Source organism: Oncorhynchus masou, chromosome 8 (assembly GCF_036934945.1).
Source record: "Oncorhynchus masou masou isolate Uvic2021 chromosome 8, UVic_Omas_1.1, whole genome shotgun sequence".
NCBI lineage: Eukaryota > Metazoa > Chordata > Actinopteri > Salmoniformes > Salmonidae > Oncorhynchus > Oncorhynchus masou.
In genome coordinates this window covers 20,897,643-20,919,637 of record NC_088219.1, presented here as the reverse complement: position 1 = coordinate 20,919,637, position 21,995 = coordinate 20,897,643, and the positions used below count along the sequence as shown (strand labels likewise).

General features: G+C 40.7%; 2 protein-coding genes across 2 annotated transcripts; one reads left to right on the top strand and one right to left on the bottom strand.

The window, feature by feature from the left end:
• The first annotated feature begins 1,680 nt into the window (after positions 1-1,680).
• Positions 1,681-13,651, top strand: sftpba (surfactant protein Ba). Its single transcript, XM_064971921.1, has 12 exons — positions 1,681-1,777; positions 2,016-2,071; positions 5,020-5,094; positions 5,726-5,851; positions 5,950-6,069; positions 6,219-6,299; positions 7,874-8,057; positions 8,220-8,362; positions 8,454-8,534; positions 9,271-9,381; positions 9,609-9,679; positions 13,181-13,651. Exons 1-11 carry the CDS (start codon positions 1,723-1,725, stop codon positions 9,642-9,644), a joined length of 1,068 nt encoding a protein of 355 aa, XP_064827993.1. The 5' UTR covers positions 1,681-1,722; the 3' UTR covers positions 9,645-9,679; positions 13,181-13,651.
• Positions 13,652-13,854: 203 nt separating this feature from the next.
• mat2aa (methionine adenosyltransferase 2Aa) lies at positions 13,855-20,146 on the bottom strand. The gene is made up of 9 exons (XM_064971920.1): positions 19,833-20,146; positions 17,437-17,514; positions 17,108-17,230; positions 16,861-16,973; positions 16,603-16,746; positions 16,180-16,398; positions 15,828-16,010; positions 15,496-15,629; positions 13,855-15,318 (listed from the first exon to the last, which is right to left on the bottom strand). The coding sequence occupies exons 1-9, from the start codon at positions 19,921-19,923 to the stop codon at positions 15,216-15,218; spliced, it is 1,188 nt and encodes a 395-aa protein (XP_064827992.1). The 5' UTR covers positions 19,924-20,146; the 3' UTR covers positions 13,855-15,215.
• Positions 20,147-21,995: the final 1,849 nt, after the last annotated feature.

Below are 21,995 nucleotides of genomic sequence, written 5' to 3'. Positions count from 1 at the left end.
ATGTTGCATGATACATTTATATTTTTGTTCAATATATTTGTATTTATTTGTATTTTTAAAGTATGCTTTGTTGGGAAGGGCTCGTGAGCAAGCATTTCACTGTAAAGTCTACCTCAGTTGTATTCGGCGTATGTGACATATACAATTTTATTGTATATTATTGAACAGAAAAGGTGTATTCAGCAGTAGTTTATAGGATCAACCTTGAAATGCCTTTCTTGCAAACACAAGAACAGTAAAAATAAACGTTTTGTCAAACGCAAAGTATAAAGTACGGGCTATACCACGGCTTTCATCCCATTATTCAGCGCTCAAACCACCCGGATTATAACACAGTATATACACTGAGTGTACAAAACATTAGGCACACCTGCTCTTTCCATGATTCAAACCATGTTTCCATCCAACCTTTTTATGCAATAAAGTACGTGTTGGATAAGAAATTTCAACTTTCCAAATGTCCACAAAACAAAATACCTAGACAAGGTGAGATCTTTTTGTGTTGGTAAAATGAATTATGTGCGAAATTTCAGTGGAAACCATTTTATGTGCAAATATTACCATCATATCAAGTAAATTTGTAGTCATGTGATGTGTGGTCCTCCCACTACTAATCGTTGGGAAAGCATGCAGTTTATGGAGGCTATTACAAAATAGCCTCCAACACTCTACTCAGCAAATTGGATGCAGTCTATCACAGTGCCATCCGTTTTGTTACCAAAACCCCATATACTACCCACCACTGCGACCTGTATGCTCTTGTTGGCCTGCCCTCGCTTCATATTCGTCACCAAATCCACTGGCTCCAGGTCATCTATAAGTCTTTGCTAGGTCAAGCCCCGCCTTAACTCAGCTCACTGGTCACCATAGCAGCACCCACCCGTAGCACGCGCTCCAGCAGGTATATTTCACTGGTCACCCCCAAAGCCAATTCCTCGTTTGGCCGCCTTTCCTTCCAGTTCTCTGCTGCCAATGACTGGAACAAACTGCAAAAATCACTGAAGCTGGAGACTCATATCTCCCTCACTGGCTTTAAGCACCAGCTGTCAGAGCAGCTCACAGATCACTGCACCTGTACACAGCCCATCTGTAAATAACCCATCCAACTACCCCATCACCATATTGTTATTTGATTTATTTTGCTCCTTTGCACCCCAGTACCGCTACTTGCACTCATCTTCTGCACATCAATCACCCCAAACTTTTAATTTGCCATACTGTAATAATTTCACCACTATGGCCTATTTATTGCCACACCCCTCTCATCTCACCTCATTTGCCCACGCTGTATATAGACTTTCCCTATTGTCTTATTGACTGTATGTTTGTTTATTCCATGTGTAACTCTGTGTTATTGTTTGTGACGCACTGCTTTGCTTTATCTTGGCCAGGTCGCAGTTGTAAATGAGAACTTGTTCTCAACCAGCCTACCTGGTTAAATAAAGGTGAAATTAAAATAAAGAAAACATGGGTTTTGTTATAGCAACCAAGATACTGAAACTAAAGTTACAGCTTATATTGAATTGGGACCCTCATTACTTTTGTACAACTCAGTTCCGCAATACCAAAGAGAATACAAATAGCTTATCACACTTCAACCTGTGGTTTTCTGTCAAGCTCTGATTGGCGAGGGCTTTCTGCGGCAGCTGGCCCCTGTCTATACCCCAACCCTACATTGAGTGGTTATTCATTTTCCAAGTAGTCTTTGAAAGAGACTGACTTATGATGGCCTCTTTCAAGCTTGCACTCGTTATCTTAATTTCTTACCAGACCACAGGTATGCTATACAATTGCACACAGTTTCGGTTAATACTATAATATATGAATATGATGTTATAGTATATTTAATTCAATGTACATTATTGGCATATACATTCATGTTCTAATTAAACATGTAATTACAATATATAATCTTGTTCATGAGACATTTAGAACCACAAATGGAAAACGGTGTTTATAGAGACACATTTTTAGAACAGATTTTCTTTTTCTTCATATTTTCATCTTTCCCACAGCTTTGGCAAGGGTTGTCGGTGGGGAGGGAACACAAAACGCCTGGGACAAGCTGAAAGTAAGAACTATTTTTATTTTGAAAACAATGATTCGCCCCTTTAACCCACAAAATATAGGAATACCAGTGTATGCAACATTGTGCTGCATACTAACAACCACCTGGCAGGATTCAAAAAGCAAAAAAATAGAGAAATATTATTGTGTTTTACTAAGAGAAAATTACCAGATAATGAGCTCCATAATTAATATCATTACTACAGTATATAAATCAAATAAAGTATAAATATCAATAGCATTATCAATCAGATTAGTTCCCAGGGGTTCCCAAACTTTTTGGGCCCATGATCCCATTTTGATGAATTAAGACGTTTTTTTGTGTTCTCACCAAAGGTGATGTAATCAACGGCCAATTTTTCTTTAATATTTTAATTGGGGCCATGGCAGTCTATTACAAATCAGTCTGACAATACCTTTGACAGTATTTCAAGTTGAATGAAGTATGTTTTTTCGCTCAAGTTTTCATGTATCAAATACACATCTAGAGTTCAGTGGGTTTCAATGGCATGTTCAATGATTGCGTAAAATAGCAAATGTGCCTACTCTGTGCTTGGCACGTGCGCTCTAGCCAAAAACACGCAAATACAGAGCGGGTAGACTGTGCGGGCAGGCTAGTCACATGAGATTATTATGGATAACAGCCAGAATATTTGTATTTGTCAAACGGCAGTCAAGCATCGATCATCATGTCACCAGATTAAGACCCTAAATAGTTATTGGAAAAGAGCATCAAACTCATCGCCGTGCACTTTCACCACCCTCTGAAGTTCATCATAAACTATTTAATATGTAGTTTAAAAACTGCATGGTTTCCCGAGTAGGCCTAGTAGTGGGAGGACCACACAACATGTCATCGCGTGATTCCAAGTTTACTTCGATATGATGGTTATTATTTCAATATTTGCACATAAACTCGTTTCCAACGCCTTTTCTCGAATAATTTTACCGACAGAAAAAAATTACTAACAAATGATCTGTTTGCATTTATAAAATTGTACCGAAACGTCCTATTTCCATCACAGCTGTGTTGATTTTTTTCTCATACAGTATGACTTTACTTGCATAAAAACTGTAGATGGAAACTTTTCTCCCAGTCTGATTTAGTGCCTGGTCTTGTCTTCTCTGTTCAGAGGGGGTAGGTGCCGTTTAAAATGAGGGAGGATAATTGATAATTGTATATTTTATGAGTATGGCCTTATTTTTATTAGAGCATATTGGATGACTGTCATTCATATTCCATTCACCCAGTTCAATGTAACAGCGATAGGTTTATGATACTCAAAATGTCCCTGTTCCCATCATGAGGTTGCTACAACCTAGCCTATGAATGAAAGTTTATAATGTAGGTGCTGTACAGGTTGAGATAACTGAGTAATCAAGGTGACACACAGTAACATATTCAATACCGCCTTGCACACTCTTGCTTGCATCTAGCTGATCTAGGATGTAATCATTAGTCCAACAGTTGCAAATGAGAGTTTCTATTGGAATAATTCAGGTATGTTTATCCCCGTTTCGTTCCATTTGCTTCCGTTTAAGAAACTTTTTTCAACAGAACTGGTGGAATGAATACACCCCAGATAACACACATTCATAGTTGACTTTCATAGCAACCATATAAAAACAGCATGATCACTTTGCTCCTTGAATATATAATTCATTCTCCCAACCATCCCAAGTCAAACCTTCATATCATGACTGTTAACCGTCATTGTCACCTCATAGTCAACATACACAACATGACCAAAAGTATGTAGACACCTGCTCGTCGAGTATCTCATTCCAAAATCATGGGCATTAATATAAATTTGGTCCCCCTTTGCTGCTATAACAGCCTCCACACTTCCGTGAAGGCTTTTCCACGAGATGTTGGAACATTGCTGCAGGGACTTGCTTCCATTCAGCCACAAAACATTAGTGAAGTCGGGCAATGAGGTTGGAATCTGTGCAGTCAAGTTCTTCCACACCAATCTCTACAAACCATTTCTGTATGGACCCGCTTTGTGCATGTGGACAATGTCATGCTGAAACAGGAAAGGGCCTTCACCAAACTGTTGCCACAAAGTTGGAAGCACAGAATCATCTAGAAATGTCATTGTATGCTGTAGATTAAGATTTCCCTTCCTGGGCCTCCTGGGTGGTGCAGTGGTTAAGGGCACTGTACTGCAGCGCCAGCTGTACCACCAGAGACTCTGGGTTCAGGCTCTGTCGTAACCGGCCCCGACCGGGAGGTCTGTGGGGCAAACCACAATTGCCTAGTGTCATGAGGGTGCGGCCGGTAGGGACGTCCTTGTCTCATTGTGCACCAGTGACTCCTGTGGCGGGCTGGGTGCAGTGCGTGCTAACCAAGGTTGCCAGGTGCACGGTGACACATTGGTGCAGCTGGCTTCCAGGTTGGATGCACGCTGTGTTAAGAAGAAGTGCAGCTTGGTTGGGTTGTGTATCAGAGGACACATGACTTTCAACCTTCGTCTCTCCTGAGCCTGTATGGGAGTTGTAGGCAGGATATTCATTATTTTTATTTTTATGAAATTCACTGAGGAGGATGGTCCTCCCCTTCCTCCTATGAGGAACCTCCACTGACCCTGTTCTAATGAAGCTTGCATAGGGAAACAGAAGACACACATACATGTTCTTGAGAATGTTATCTTTCAGTGATGGGGTCATAATATTTTGTGTCTTAATTAGAACTGAGTCAATTTCACTTCTGTTTTCTTTAAAACAGATTTTCAGTCTATAGACTATAGAAGCAGGTATAAATGAGAGGAGACATGTTTTGCAACACAAAATAATATTTCATAGAAATCCAGCACTGCTTTTCAGGGAGTACCTTCAGGAATAATGTCAACTTCTGACTTATATACTAAGTAGAATAAATGGATGTTTTTGCCTCAATATCCCGCCACAGCTTTGAGTTGGCATTCTTCTCTTTCCCTCTCTTCCTCTCAGAAAGGGGACAGCTGCCAGGACTGTACCCAAATAATTGAACTCCTTAAAGACATTATCTCCAACCCGGACATACAGGTGAATGAATTGACAGAACATGCATCCCTGAACCATACATACCATACATTTGAATCATTCATAATAACACCCAGAAACATGCATGTATAACCATCACATCAGTACTACTTGTATGTGCATATGATGCTCCTTCACCTGGGTAATTTTTTCTTCCTATTTGTGGCTGCAGATAGAGCATTCAGGTTTCTTTTCCGCAAACAATGAAAAACAACAGACACTTTCAGTTCCTGAAATGGTTTTCACCTGTTTTTTCCCACAAACCCTCACTCAACACAAGTGGTACAGTTTGTGTTTCTGTTCTGCGTTGCTGTTTTGGAGAGTTAGAAAGCCACTTCCTCTTTTCTATATAAAAATAACTATAAAAGCTGTTCACAGTGTATTTCTGAATTCTAAGTTCCCCTTTCCTCTGAGGCTGGTCAGGCACTTCGGACGGTGTAATCTCACCCCTGAATAGTTCATTCTTCTTAAACACAATCATTGGCCCAACAAACCAGTGGTATGCAAAAAGAAATGTACTTCACTGTAGCTTTTAATACATATTCTAATATGTCTTAATGATTGTAATACACATAATTTACTTAATGTGCCTCAAAATGATTTCAACTGATGCCTCCCACTCCTCCATCCCCAGACCGAGATCAGGGGCGAATTGGAGAAACTATGTGACCTAATGCCAGGCCCTGCGTCCCCCAAACTGTGCCAGGAGCAAGTGGATAAGAACCTCCCCCTGGTCATCACCTTCTTGACCAGCTTCTTCGTACGTGCTGATGGGAGGTTGAGAAAGATCCTGGTTTGTAATTTGTTTTATAATTCTGACTGAATGAGCCTGAATTGAGCCTCTCTCCTCTCCCACAGAAACCCACTGAGGTGTGTACCGTGTTGGGACTGTGTGGCTCCCAGTCAGACAGCCAGCAGCAGAGCCTGCTGACCGATCACATTCAAGCGGGTCTGAAGTCAGCCATGACAATGACAAAGGTGAGACAGAAAGAACAGGACTAATGCACTCTCTCTCTGACCTCTACTCTGTGTCCCTCTGACTTTTTTTGTTTGTCTGTACCTGACTGTTTGTCTGTCTTTATCTTGTTCTCTTTCTCCCTCTGTTTTCTTTCTGTTTTGTCTACTAGGTGCAGTTCACGCCAGAATGTACCTTCTGCATTTATCTTATCAAGTCACTGGAGAGTATGCTGCCGAAAATAAGGACTGAGGTAAGGCATGCCATAGAAATATAATTAGTGCAGGGATCATCAACTAGATTCAGCCAAGGCATGCACACAGGAACACACACACCCCAGCTGTTGTTCATATCTTAAAAATACTGTTATTCAATCGAGGGGTTGCCTGTGTTAGTGTTATCTTTTTTTCAATCACTTTGGCACATTTTTCAGATGTAAGTTGTATATTTTAAAAACTCTTAGAAGAAAACTATAAACTAATAACACTTGTTATGTTCAGAACCTTTGATTGTGTATTCATAGAGGTTAGGGTTAGGGTTCACCCATGAGTCATTCATGCAAAATTAATGAAATGCCATGAGAAAATGCAATTTAGTCACCAATATATCAGGTAATGACAGGCTCGCCATTTAGGCATTTTAACTACCATTTAGTCCAATACCAAAAAATACAGGAAACGCATTTCAAAACTTCTTTTTGAAATGCTGAATAGAAAGAATAGTAGATGGTAAATATAATTTTCCATACAGTATTTGACTATAACTTGCAAAAATATATATAATTTGTACCCAATGGCAGATTGTGAGCATGTTGAGAAATATGTCTGTCAGTTTTACATTTTATTATTCTTATATTGTAAATAGGTAGGACAAATCATCAGAAATGGGGGTATTGTAAAGGAGTTGGCTACTTTGAAACGTAGCGCGGTGTTGTATGTTATTTATGCCCCATGCTACATTTTACAAGATCACCTTATCTACGGGATTTGTCAAATGATACAGTATCACCTATCTATATCTGCTTGAAATTCATCAGCTTACAGTGTATCAATGAAATTCAGATAATGAGTGGACTATATTGTTGTATATAATGCAGGTCTTTCATCAGATCATTGTACAGTACATTATCGTTCCAAATGGTAGCACAGAGTGACTCTTTCCACTTCCTATTGAAGCACACTGGCACATACATATATGATTTGGTTTACCTTCCATCATATATTGATGTCAGATTGATACATTTATGAGGCAAACATACAGTGCCTTGCGAAAGTATTCAGCCCAATTTTTCAGGTTTTTGATTTGTTAAAAAAGTTTGAAATATCCAATAAATGTTGTTCCACTTCATGATTGTGTCCCACTTGTTGTTGATTCTTCACAAAAAAGTACAGTTTTATATCTTTATGTTTGAAGCCTGAAATGTGGCAAAAGGTCGCAAAGTTCAAGGGGGCCGAATACTTTCGCAAGGCACTGTACACTGTAACACTGTTAAAAGGGCAACACTTTGAAAAGTCTTTATTAAAATACATTCTGGTGGTTCTCATGTAAACACTTAAAAAGCATTAAATTGTACATCCACAGTGTTAAGCTTAACAATCAGAGTTTGCTGTGCACTAACACACACATTTGTATCCAAAGCAACTAGGGTTAAGTGCCTTGCTCAAGGTCACATTGACAGATTTTTCATCTAGACAGCTTGGAGATTTGAACCAGCAACCTTTTGGTTACTGACCTAACACACTTAACCACTAGGCTACCTGCCACCCTACATGTGCATACACACAAACAATCCTTTTCCCAATGCCCTGTATCTGTTTCCCCTCCCAGGTGGCTGTGATTGATCTGCTAGGGAAGGTGTGTGGTATTCTACCCATGTCCTACAGGAAGCAGTGTGAGAACCTGATAGAGAAGTATGGTAAGATGCTGATGGACATGCTCCTGACCTACGCCACCCCTGAGGTCATATGCACCCTCGTCGAAGCCTGTCATGGCATGGATACGCCTGTCCTGGGTGAGTTCATGACCACTTCATCGTTCATCCCTCCTGCCCTGCTTTGCATCACCACCATATAATCACTTTTCTCTCTATCATTTCCTCTTCTATATTATCCCCTGTTTTGAAATGTCTCTCTCTTCTTTCCCTCTCTCCTCTCCCTCTTTCTCTCCCTCTCAGAGAGTGCTCCTCTGTCTGACTGTGACTCCTGTCTGACCCTGGCGGTTCTGACTCATCTACAGCTGGGCTTCAATGCTTCAAAGCCCCAGACCTCCTCCTTCCTGGCCTCTGTCTGCCAGCTCCACCCCAAGGCCCTGCCCAAGGTCAGCCCTGCCCCCTGGTCTACATCTCCCTCATCTCACATAGGAGCCTTATAGGAGCCTCTGAGCTCATGTCTTATTTCTCTCTTTTCAGTGTGATGGCTTTACCCAGCGTCATGGGCACCAGTTGAAGGGGGTTCTGGGTAAACCAGAGTCAGCCCTTGATGTGTGTGAGGTATGTCATGTTTAGATTCACTCGACTACACACTGTAACGTAACATGAAAGTCACTAAGGATCTGACCCTTTTTTCAATTATCTCCTAAAAAGACATACCCAAATCGAACTGTCTGTAGCTCAGGACCTGGAGCAAGGATATGCATATTTTTGATACCATTTGAAAGGAAACACTTTGAAGTTTGTGGAAATGTGAAATGTAAGAGAATATAACACATTAGATCTGGTAAAAGATCATACAAAGAACAAAACATGCGTTTTTTAAATTTTTTTTTATACCATCATCTTTGAAATGCAAGAGAAAGGCAATAATGTATTATTCCAGCCCAGGCGCTATTTCTATTTTGGCCACTAGTTGGCAGCAGTGTATGTGCAAAGTTTTAGACTGATCGAATTAACCTTTGCATATCTGTTCAAAATGTTGTATCAAGACTGTCCAAATGTGACTAATTGGTTTATTAATACATTTTCAAGTTCATAATTGTGCACTCGACCTCAAACAATTGCATAGTATTATTTCACTGTTATAGCTACTGTGAATTGGACAGTGCAGTTAGATTAACAGGAATTGAAGCTTTCTGCCCATATCAGACATGTCTATATCCTGGGAATTTCTTTTGTTTCTTGCATTAGCCTACATTAGCTCAACCGTCCCGTGGGGGGACACCGATCCCGTAGAGGTTAAATCTAAATTTCTATGGGGTGGGGATGTACTTTAAGTTTGTTTGTTTCTCAGAGAGTGGGCCTGTGTGGAGGAGTGATAGAGGCAGGAGAACAGGGAGGGGACCCATGCACTCTGGGCACCAGTTACAGTTGCAGAGACCTCAAGACTGCCCTGGAATGCGGGGTAAGGCTACTGAACGCACCAACAAAGTTTTATTTTATTTTACCTTTATTTTATCAGGGAGTCCCATTGAGACTAATGTCTCTTAAGACTAAAGGGGCCTTGCATCACACAATCACACAAGAAATGACACAAAAGGAAATACATCAAGAAAATACAAAAAAGTATAGTAGACATTTCATAACAGAACAAAGGTGTTTAAATCTTTGCATGCAATTTGTCTTATATAGATGGTGTCAATCTGCCAGAAGTTTGCGTGGAAGTAAGAACCTCTGCCCAGTACCTACTCTCAAAGTGGACGGTAAGTTGACTCTTGATGTACATACAGCGCCTATTAAAAGTATTCACCCGTCTTGGATTTTTTTCACATTTGTTGCTTTACAAAGTGGGATTGAAATGGATTTAACTATGACATTTTGCCATTGATCTACATAAAATACTCCATAATGTCAAGGTGAAAAAAAATCCTGTACATTTTTAGAAAAATATGCAAATTAATTAACTAAAATACAGTTGTTGCATAAATATTCATGCCCTTTGTTTTGGCAAGCCTACATTAGTTCAGGAGTACAAATTGGCCTAACAAATCACATGAATTAATAGGGGTTGACATGACTTGAATGACAACCCACTGGACACACACACTGGTTTAATTTTTGTTTCAATGTAATTTGTCAACGTATTGTGACGTAGAATCAACATGGAAATACATTGGATTTGAAAAGGGTCATCAACCAGTAAGGGAGAGGGGTAAATTGAGGGAAAGAGTTAGTTAAGCCACCCCTAGTTTCTAAGAAACCATACACAAAATGTATAATTTTACTAAATATTTAGGAAGAGATCATCTTTTTATACAGTATTATCATTCATTCATGGTTGAATGGATCTTTGGAAGTTTATTTTTTATGAAGGACAGTGGGTTGATCTACAAGTTAGTAATATGTTGGATTTATGTCTCCATCTCAACCAAAATTCTAAGTTGAAGAATAGGACTAAATCAAATAAAACTATATTTGAAGTGCATTTAAGTTGAATTTGATTTAGTGCTATTCATTAACTGAGAGACGTAAATCCAACATATCGATCATTATTTTGTAGACAAACTGGATATTGAATTGTGAACATTTAATTATGAACACAACCACATATCAACATTTGAAGGAGATGTATCTTCTGCTTGGATAGTGTATACATACAGTACCAGTCAAAAGATTGGACACATTTACTCATTCATGGATTTTCTTTATTTTTACTATTTTCAACTTTGTACTTTGAAATAACACATATGGAATCATGTAGTAACCCAAAAAGTGTTAAACAAATCAAAATATATTTTATATTCTTCAAAGCAGCCACCCTTTGAGTTGATGACAGCTTTGCACACTCTTGGCATTCAAACATACCATTTTACTATCAACATTGAAACAAGGTAAAATTATATATGTCTAATCAAATATGAAATTCAACATACACTGAACAAAAATATCAACGCAACATTCAACCATTTCTAAGATTTTACTGAGTTACAGTTCATATTAAAAAAATCAGTTATTTTAAATTCATTTATTAGGCCCTAATCTATGAATTTCACATGACTGGGAATACAGATATGCATCTTCACATAGAGTTGATCAGGCTGTTGATTGTGGCCTGTGGAATGTTGTCCCACTATTCTTCAATGGCTGTGCGAAGAAGCTGGATATTGGCCGGAACTGGAACACACTGTAGTAGACGTCGATCCAGAGCATCCAAAACATGCTCAATGGGTAACGTGGAGGAACTAGGATATTTTCAGCTTCCAGGACATGTGTACAGATTCTTGCAAAATGGGGCTGTGCATTATCATGCTGAAACATGAGGTGATGGAGATGGATGAATGGCACGACAATAGGCCTCAGGATCTCGTCACAGTATCTCTGTGCATTAAATCGCCATCTCAAGTGCAATTATGTTTGTTGTCCATAGTTTATGCCTGCCCATACCATAACCACACCACCACCATGGGGCATTCTGTTCACAACAGTGACATCAGCAAACTGCTCGCCCACAACGCCATTCACGTGGTCTGCGTTTGTGCACATTTTAGAGTGGCCTTTTATTGTCCCATGCACAAGGTGCACCTGTGTAATGATCATGCTGTTTAATCAGATTATTAATATGCCACACCTGTCAGGTGGATGGATTATCTTGGCAAAGAAGAAATGTTCACTAACAGGGATAGAAACAAATGTGTGCAAAAAAAATGCTTTTAACACCTATGGAAAGTTTCTGGGATCTTTAATTTCAGCTGGTTTATATTTTTGTTATGTATTTTGTGTAAATCGCTGACAAAATATATATATATATATTTTATTTATTTATTTCACCTTTCTTTAACCAGGTAGGCTAGTTGAGAACAAGTTCTCATTATTACAATTAAATCCATTTCAATTCCACATTTTAACACACAGGGCCGGTTTAATGCAGGGGCTTACAGGAGCCCGCTCTCAATGTTCAAAATACACCAGAGAGCATAATGTAGCCACAGAGAATAACTGTGGATTAAATGTTATCGCAAGCACATACAGGTAACTGCCAAAATAAAGGAAACACCAACATAAAGTGTTTTAATAGCGTGTTGGGCCACCACGAGCTGCCAGAACAGCTTCAATGCACCTTTGAATAGATCCTACTAGTGGATCTAAACCATGCCAGGGTAATGCACCCCACACACCATACCATATACTTTGTATCCCTAATTTCCTCAAGTGTTTTTTTTATTTTGGCAGTTACAGGTATGCCTTACAATTTGGGCAGCATGCTCGCCAAATATAGAACAGTTTGTTGCATTATGGCCATAGACACATTTCCACAGAAGGGTTTTGAAGCCTCTTACCCTAGAAATTTGACTGTTAAACTCATGGCTACACTAGAAATGGCTGCCAGTCCTGATTTGAATGGAACAGCCATCTATGGATTATATTTCTGTTGTTGGCTGTTAATTTGCCTTTTGCAAATTTAAAAATACAATCACAGGAAAAACAGTTTGGAAAGAAAATGCCTACTGCTGAAAAGAGAAGAATAATCTTTTTGTTAGATTTTTTTTGTTTGTTGAGCGAACAATATCACTATTTTTCAAAGTAGTTTATCTTGAGATATGCTATTGCCACGAACAGCGCATCGGCCATCACCGGTGAGTACTAGCCTAGGCTTCTTCATCATTGGGTGAGTCAGTGTGCCACTTATTTAGTAGCCAACTGTAGCCTATAATATACTGTAAATTTAACCTGGTCAGGCTGTCATGGAAAGAGCAGGTGTTGGTAATGTTTTGTATACTCAGTGTATTTCCTCCTAATATTGTAGGCTTCATTGGCCACAAGGCCAGATTGTTTTTATTGATGCATTTTACACTGTCAGAGTAGCCACTCTCACAGTCATTTACTTGGCATTAAGAGATTCTGGTAATGTTTTGTAGAATTGCATGAAAAGGCACATTTTCCAGACACAGCAACAATTTAAAAAAAGTGGAAATCTAGTCAATTGTAGCCTATGCTTTATTACAAAGGGGCTTTTTCTTCAAGGGTACATTTATCACACAACTAATTGCATTTTTGTGCACGGATTGGGTTTACAAAACATTAGGATGTGTCAGGAAGGGGGGTATATAAAACAAAGACACGGGGCCTATGATTTATTACGCCGACCCTAGTAACACAAATATGAATAAATCTTATGATAGGCATGCTATTTAGGTTTCAGATGAACTGGTTGTCACACACACAAACGACTCGGGTTGTAAATGTTCCGCCCACTCTCTTTTTAGATTGATAATCCAAGACTTTGAGCGAGCCTGAGGCCTTTGCAGCAAAGGAAGATCCCAAAGCTTTCAACATCAAATTACAAATATTCTATTTACTGTGTCAATATTTTTTCTAGATGATAACACTTCTTTAACACATGAACATTGCACTGAATATTTTGCCAATGGATATGATTTTATAAAACTCTTATGTACTTTTACTTTTGGGCAGCACAGTCCGTATTAAATGAATGCATTCCTGCGAGCTAGGGATTAAGAGAACATGATAAAGACAGAAACTATTTAGAGACATTATATTAGCAGTAAAAGGTGGTCTACAAAGCTAAATGTACATATTACCTTGCTTGTGATTTTAGCTTTACATGTGACCTCAATTCTCATATGAATATTAGTTGCGTTCATGCTCATTCTTTTATGGTTACGGACATTATCAAAAACAAATCACGTCATAAATAAAATTACTTTTCCCATTGACTGACCCTTTCGTGGAAATCATTTCTACAAACAGAAGCGATTGTGTCGTGAAATTCCAAACATTGTACATTAGATTGTGTCCTCATTAGGGACATGAGTCTACCTCTCCCAATTAAATGTATTTGTTTCAGTAACAATGGAGGTTAGTGATGCAAATTGAATATTGAGAATTAAAATTAAATTAAGGAATTATGTACAGAACATCAGGGTAGACTTTTATTCAAAGGTTTCACATGGAGCATTTCAAGTCTTTAGGAAATGGGAACATTTGAGCCAAGGGGAGGAGTCTGTAAGCATCACAGGTGAGGGGTTGGAGATAGTAGCAGGAGCAGGCAGGGTGTGTAGTGAGGTAAAAACATTAAAAAGGCACTTTTACACCTTCAGTAACCAGACAGCCTCACCACCAAAAATGTAAAAAAAAAGAAAGATTTAAAATAAATGTAGAGAATGCAAATGATGCAGTCCGCACATACCCAACAGAGAGCATTGTAAACAAGGCCGGTTTCTCTGTACAACACCCGCCAGACTTTTGCTTTTATCAGTGGGCATGTGGGAAGAAAAAAAAAAAAGGTTAAAATACTTCTGCAAAGTCAGTCATCTCCCAAACCCTTGTCGCTAAAATATAGATAACACTGGCAACTGCTTAGCGCACCACCTAGTGGCTGCAACCCAAAGGTTTTCTGTGGACCACTTTAGGAACCAGAGGGTAAAACAATGCTAATGATTTTTAATTGTTGTTTATTTATTTTTTTAAAGTTAACCTTCCTCACTTGTCAGCATCCATGTTAAAAAGGTCCCCAAAGGCAGTCAAAAATGAAGCACCCACATTTGTTTTCAAGTATTGAGTTATCAAATGGTAGAGCCCCTCAACAGACTGAAGAAGTTTCTCTAGCGACACCCAGTGGTCACTGTCTAGAGGGGAAGTGCCTTGCCTTTATCTTAGTCTATCAGAACATTCTAGAACTTTCACATGTAATCTTAATTTGACAAAGGATGTGACAGAGGGAATAGAGATGCAACATACATCCCAACAGAACCAGAGTTCATTAGAAGTTTCTGACTTCTCTGTAACACGTCAGAAAACATGGTCTGAAGGGATGACTGTTCCAAACAAGGTACTATAGTTCAAGAAAACTCAAGTTCTGCAGTTCCACTTTGACAAATGGGTTTTTGGTTACATCTGACAAATACTTAACTTTTAATCAAAAAGAGTTAAGGGGACAAGCTTTACATCCTAATTACCTATTGCAACTCCTAGCATTCTTCAGCGCTAAAATGTGCCATCAATTATTTCTCCAACCAGAGAAACATTGGGTGGGGGATAGGTACGGAAACAGGAGGGAGAAGAGAGAAAATACATTTCTGTGAAGATAAACAACTGTCAGAGGGAAAGACAGGCAATTGATTTCAGGGGGTGTGCAAGCAATTGCAGATGGGTAGAGAGGGTACAGAAGTATAAAATGTTTCCTTTAGGGATGAGAATTTGGGGGTGATTGTGGACATTCATCTCTCCCAAGAGCTTGTAGGTTTTTCTGTAGTACACCCATAGCTCAGGGTGAGGGATTCAGTATTTGAGCTTTTTGGGGACCTCCCAGGGAAAGGCCTCCCGCCCAAAGTGGCCATAGGCAGCAGTCCGCTGGTAGATAGGCTTCTTCAAGTCAAGCTCCCTGGAACACAGAAAGCACAATAGTGTTGAACTGGGTAAATAAATGCACAGATTACTAGAGGGCAAACCAAGCCATCGCCATTCAAATGTAAAACCCCTAGACCCATGAAGACCAGCTCCGACCCTATGGGACCCCTGATAAAATATGTTCCTGGCAGCCACCATTGTTCCACACTACCTAACAATGACACCAGGGCGGAGGTCAAAGTTCTTCTTGACGATGTCCAGCAGCTCCCTCTCGCTCTTCTGAGAAGTCCCATAGTGGAAGATGGAGATGGATAGGGGATGGGCCACTCCAATGGCATAGGCTACCTGACAACACAGCCACTTCTTATTAACACACATGATCAAGATTCACATGACAGGTTGTAAAATATGCTATTTTTTATACTTTTCATCTCATTGTTATACATAACAGTTCTAAGTGAATGACTCATAGCAAATAAAAACCTGAAAACGACCACAAAAGACAAATACAATTTAGGTTGCAGCCATTAGCTCAATCCTGACCTGGACCAGCACGCGCTTGCAGAGCTCAGCCTTCACCAGGGACTTGGCCACCCAGCGGGCAGCGTAGGCAGCAGAGCGGTCCACCTTAGTGTAGTCTTTCCCTGAAAAGGCCCCTCCACCGTGGGCCCCCCAGCCTCCGTAGGTGTCCACAATGATCTTACGTCCAGTCAGGCCAGCGTCACCCTGCGAGGGGGAGAGTCAGCCAAGGAGCCCAGGACAGTCTTAGAAATGTCTCTCGTGTTGACAAGAGCCTACTTTAAAAAACCAATCTGACTGACTATATAGCTACTTGGATAGTCATTTTCTAGAGTCTATTGAGGTCAGTGGTGTACAACACATCTCCCAGTCTCACCTGAGGACCTCCGATGACGAAGCGGCCGCTGGGCTGCAGGTGGTAGATGGTGTCGTCGTCCAGGTACACGGTGGGCACCACAGCCTTCACAACCTGCTCCTTAAGCGCGTCACGCATCTCATCCAGGCAAATTACTTCATCATGCTGCACGGACACCACAACAGTGTGCACACGCACTGGGAGCATGGCCCCACGGTCCTGCCTGTACTGAACAGTCACCTAGAGAGGGAGACATGGTATCTTAAGTGTCATTCAATGAGTACACACATCTGACAAGGTAAGGCAAGGTACTTGGATACCTGCATGTGATTGGAGTGCATCTGAAAAGCTGGCTTCATTACGAAGATCTGGACAAGGGATTTACATGACTTCATTGCCATATTTGGTGCATGGGTGTTCATGGGCTACAGTGCTGAATCTAACCTGAGTTTTGGAGTCTGGCCTCAGCCAGGGGAGGGTTCCGTTGCGGCGCAATTCAGCCATCTTGGCATTGAGCTTGTGGGCGAGGACGATGGTGAGGGGCATACACTCCTCAGTCTCATCAGTGGCATAACCAAACATCAGACCCTGTAACACAAAACACAGTCAAACACTTGGAGCGGGGACAAAAACAAACACTATCATACGGTCAAGGCCCAGTCACTTCCTCACACAAACACTCAAAGACAGGAACATTCTAACCTGGTCTCCAGCTCCCACATCCTCCTCTTTGCGGTCCAGGTGAACACCCTGAGCAATGTCAGGGGATTGCTGCTCCAGAGCCACCAGGACATTGCAGGTCTTATAGTCAAAGCCTGTAGGAAGGGAATAGTCAAACCTCAGTGTTACTTTCTGTACCTACTAAAGCAAACCCTGTGACCTCTTAAAACCATGTTTTCAATGGAAGTGAGCGATTTAATCTCTCATCAGAGCAAATTCGCCATAATACCCTTGGAGGAGTCGTCATAGCCAATGTACTTGATCGTGTCCCTGACGACCTTCTGGTAATCGACGTTGGCCCTGGAGGTGACCTCCCCTGCCAGCAGGATCATCCCAGTCTTAGCTACAGTCTCTGAAGAAAATGCAGACAGAAAGAGAAAGCATGTGAGAGAAAGAAGGGGACAAACAGAAGAAAATCAAGTGAAGGAAAGTGAGTGGGAGTGAGGTAAATATGGGCATTAGCTATTCAGGGTGATAAAGGGGGGACAGAAGCACGGTCATGTTAGTGCAAAATGGATAAATCTATAGAAATGTTTTTAATGGATGCTTGATCATTACCACATGCCACTTTGGCATCAGGGTCCTGCTTGAGATGGGCATCAAGCACAGCGTCGCTGATCTGGTCACAAATCTTATCTGTCAAACAAGAAATGGGAGTTATGGGGTGTATCCTGCTTCATTTTATTTTTTTAAAGACCCCGCTGAACACTTCCCCAGGCAGTTTATCCCTGCAAATGCAAAACCAATAACCTTTAATGGACCAAACTTGCAACAAGCCACTCAGCAGCCATTGCCATGTACATGAGCGACAGCTGCAAAGCACCACAGTAGCCACATTCCTAACCACAGCCCATTCACACCATGGCTGGCACCCCCCAGCCCTGCAAGGAGGGGGACAGTCTTCATAACCAGTCTCTACAAGACTCTCACCAATAGCACCATGTTGGCTTTTAATTCAAAAGATTATCATATGCACTGAATTGTTACAACAGTGACTACTTGCTGAAAGCAGCTTCTTGTGACAAAAGGTACATAATGCGACAGGCTGCCCACAGTTGCACTGCAGTCCCTGGAGAAGAGGCCTAGGCCTATATTTAGGGTGGAGGTAAGCCTAGATAATCAGCTGCAATGGAGCTGTCTCCCTCCCCCAAATGTCGAGTGAGCATTGCACTTAAACCTGTACATGAGGACTGTAGCCAGAAAACCTGGCTAGCTACTGTAATGTAACTGTGAACAAAAATATAAAAACATGAAACAATTTTAAAGATTTTACCTCACAAGGAAATAAATTCATTAGGCTCTAATCTATGAATTACACATGACTGGGAATACAGACATGTATCTGTTGGTCACAGATACCTTTAAAGAAAAGGTAGGGGCTTGGATCAGAACACCAGTAAGTATCTGATGTGACCACCACTTGCCTCATGCAGCTCGACATCACCTTCGCAGAGTTGATCAGGCCGTTGATTGTGGCCAGTGGAATATTGTCCCACTCATCAATGGCTGTACAAAGAAGCTGGGTATTGGGGGGAACTGGAAACAGCTGTCATAAACATTGATCCAGAGCATCCCAAACATGCTCAATGCATGACATGTCTGGTGGGTATGCGGCCATGGATCTGGGACATTTTCAGCTTCCAGGAATCGTGTACACATCCTTGGGACTGTGCATTATGGGGCTGTGCATTAACATGCTGAAACATGAGGTGATGGCGGTGGATGAATTGCACGACAATAGAACTCAGGATCTCGTCACGCTCTCTGTGCATTCAAATTGCCATCGATAAAATGCAATTAATTGTTTGTTGTCGGTAGAGGTGGGGCATTCTGTTCACAATGTTGACATCAGCAAACCGCTCGCCCACACGACGGCATACATGTGGTCTGCGGTCGAGGCCAGTTGGACTTACTGACAAACTCTCTCAAAAGACATTGGAGGTGGCTTATGGTAGAGAAATTAACAACAATTCTCTGGCAACAGCTCTGGTCGACATTCCTGCAGTCACAATGCCAATTGCACACTCAAACTTGAGACATCTGTGGCATTGTATTGTGTGACAAAACAGCACATTTTCCAGTGGCTTTTTAATTGTCCCCTGTAATGAACATGCTGTTTAATCATCATCTGGATGGATTATCTTGGTAAAGGAAAAATGCTCACTAACGGTGATGTAAACAAATTTGTGCACAACATTTAAGAGAAATAAACTTGTCGTGCATATGGATCATTTCTGGGATATTTTATTTCAGCTCATGAAACAAATCGTGATTTGAGATGAAATGAGTACACTGTGGTCTCATGCTTCAGTCAAATCAAAATAAATCACCGACAATTGTTACTATACACGCATTGAAATGAACTAAAATCCACCACTGCTAGAGAACTCCGTTAACCCAGTGACCAGATAACAACAACCTACTTGGTCCGCGCTCGCAGTAGCATTACGTGCACGAGCTCGCAGTCTACTGATGTAATACCGTTGTTCGACTCGCCCAAAATGTGCTAATAAATTCAATGAAAGGAAAAACAACGAATATATAAAAATATGACATTTATGTTACGTTTTTAAATAAACACACCACGTAACACAGGTGGCGACTTGACCATCCAGACAAGTATTTTAGTGTCACACTTTTCTGGATTAGCATGAGCTTCTAGCTAACGTTAGCTAGCACCCGATCCCATGGCGAAGGCAACCCGCGTGGCCTGTCTGTGGCTCGTGTTCCCCATTCACAATATCGGCTGACTCAAAGATCAGCAAATGTGAAAAAAAGTCAAATAGCTAGCTGACTGGGGCATACGAACAATATGTTAGCTAACGTTTATGCGTGTTCGTTAAAAGGACTTGCAGGCATTTGGCAGCACTTTGCTGCTAGTTCGCTGAATCTACCACATAACCTTTCCTTATGTTGGAAAGTAGCTAGCTAAAATAAGACAGACGCAAACTCACCTGGGTGTCCTTCTCCAACAGATTCAGATGTGAACAAAAAGCAGTCTTCATCAATGAGCGAGTTATGGAAACCGTTCAATTGCCCATTCATTTTAAAGGAATTGTTATTTGCAGAGTATATCTAGCTAAACTCGGTGAACTGTAGTTTACAAAATATGATGTATCTGATACAAAGTATATTGCCCAATTTAAAAAATGAGGGTTTCTGTAGATTTAGCAATTTCACCGGTGTTCTTGAAACAATTTGGTGGCGTTGATATTTATCCTTCAATCGCGTCAGTGAGGGACGTCCCCGTGTCCTGTCTGTTTAGCCAATTGCCACGTATAGGAGGGGCTGTTGACTAATGACACGTTCCAGGTAGTCTTTTTTTCGGGGTGGGGGGGGGGGGGGGGGGTAGTGATGATCGAGTACACACTGCGCCCACCAGGTGGTTCTTTTAAAGTGTATTTTTTATTTCACCTTTATTTAACCAGGTAGGCTAGTTGAGAACAAGTTCTCATTTGCAACTGCGGCCTGTTTCACTCTTCCAGAGATTTGAGACTGGGACAGAGCTTCACCTTTCAGCAGGACAATGACCCTAAGCATACTGCTAAAGCAACACTCGAGTGGTTTAGGGGGAAACATTGAAATGTCTTGGAATGGCCTAGTCAAAGCCCAGACCTCAATCCAATTGAGAATCTGTGGTATGACTTAAAGATTGCTGTACACCAGCAGAACCCATCCAACTTGAAGGAGCTGAAGCGGGTTTGCCTTGAAGAATGGGCAAAAATCCCAGTGGCTAGATGTGCCAAGCTTATAGAGACATACCCCAAGAGACTTGCAGCTGTCATTGCTGCAAAAGGTGGCTCTACAAAGTATTGACTTTGAGGGGTGAATAGTTATGCACGCTGAAGTTTTTTTTTTTTTGTCTTATTTCTAGTTTGTTTCACAATAAAACATATTTTGCATCTTCAAAGTGGTAGGCGTGTTGTGTAAATACAATGATATACAACCCCCCCTCCAAAATCAATTTTAATTCCAGGTTGTAAGGCAACTAAATAGGAAAAATGCCAAGGGGGGTGAATACTTTCGAAAGCGACTGTATATGTGTACTAGCTAACTAGTTAGTGTTGTAGCTAATGTTGTATTATCTAGCTTGCTTGTGTGTACTAGCTAGCTAGTTAGTGTTGTATCTTATGTTGTACTAGCTAGCTAGCGTGCATGTAGTGACTTAATGCTTGTTGTGACGTAATGCCAATGGGCTCATGTAACCGATGTGTAATAGCTAGCTAGTTAGCGGGGTACGCGCTAATAGCGTTTCAATCGCTCTGAGACCTTGAAGTAGTTGTTCCCCTTGCTCTGCAAGGGCCGCTGCTTTTGAGGTGCGATAGGTAACGATGCTTCGTGGGTGACTGTTGTCTGTGTGCAGAGGGTCCCTGGTTTGAGCCCAGGTCCAGGAGAGGGACGGAAGCTATACTGTTACATTGATTATGTTGACCCGGATCACTGGTTGCTGCGGAAAAGGATTGACCTTCATATCTTAAAGTAATGATGGTCTGTCGTTTCTCTTTTTCTATTTGAGCTGTTCTTGCCATAATATAGACTTGGTCTTTTACCAAATAGGGCTATCTTCTGTATACCACCCTACCTTGTCACAACACAACTGATTGGCTCAAACACATTAAGAAGGAAAGAAATTCCACAAATTAACTTTTAACAAGGCACACCTGTTAATTGAAATGCAGGTGACTACCTCATGAAGCTGGTTGAGAGAATGCCAAGAGTGTGCAAAGCTGTCATCAAGGTGGCTTCTTTGAAGAATCTCAAAAATAAAATATATTTTGATTCGTTTAACACTTGTTTGGTTATTACATGATTCCATATGTGTTATTTCATAGTTTTGATGTCTTCCCTATTATTCTGCAATGTAGAAAATAGTGAAAATAAAGAAAAACCTTTAAATGGGTAGGTGTGTCCAAACTTTTCTCTGGTACTGTATGTAATGGGTTTATGTAATGCTGGATGTGTGATAATGTATAAATGTCCCTTGAGATGATTAAGTCTTATTGAATTGACTTGAACTTAGTGGAAATAATGCCCTAATATTTTTTTTTTAAATTGAACCTTTATTTTATCAGGGAGTCATACTGAGACCAAGGTCTCTTTTACAGATGAGTTCTCTT

Bases quoted from the DNA above. Each gene is read 5' to 3' on its own strand.
- sftpba (XM_064971921.1), top strand. From the start codon at position 1,723: ATGATGGCCTCTTTCAAGCTTGCACTCGTTATCTTAATTTCTTACCAG. The intron at 5,852-5,949 runs GTACGTGCTGAT...CCTCTCCCACAG, and splicing joins CCTTCTTGACCAGCTTCTTC to AAACCCACTGAGGTGTGTAC. The intron at 8,363-8,453 runs GTCAGCCCTGCC...CTCTCTTTTCAG, and splicing joins ACCCCAAGGCCCTGCCCAAG to TGTGATGGCTTTACCCAGCG.
- mat2aa (XM_064971920.1), bottom strand. From the start codon at position 19,923: ATGAATGGGCAATTGAACGGTTTCCATAACTCGCTCATTGATGAAGAC. The intron at 17,515-19,832 runs GTGAGTTTGCGT...CTTGTTTGACAG, and splicing joins TGTTGGAGAAGGACACCCAG to ATAAGATTTGTGACCAGATC. The intron at 17,231-17,436 runs GTAATGATCAAG...CATTTTCTTCAG, and splicing joins TGATGCCAAAGTGGCATGTG to AGACTGTAGCTAAGACTGGG.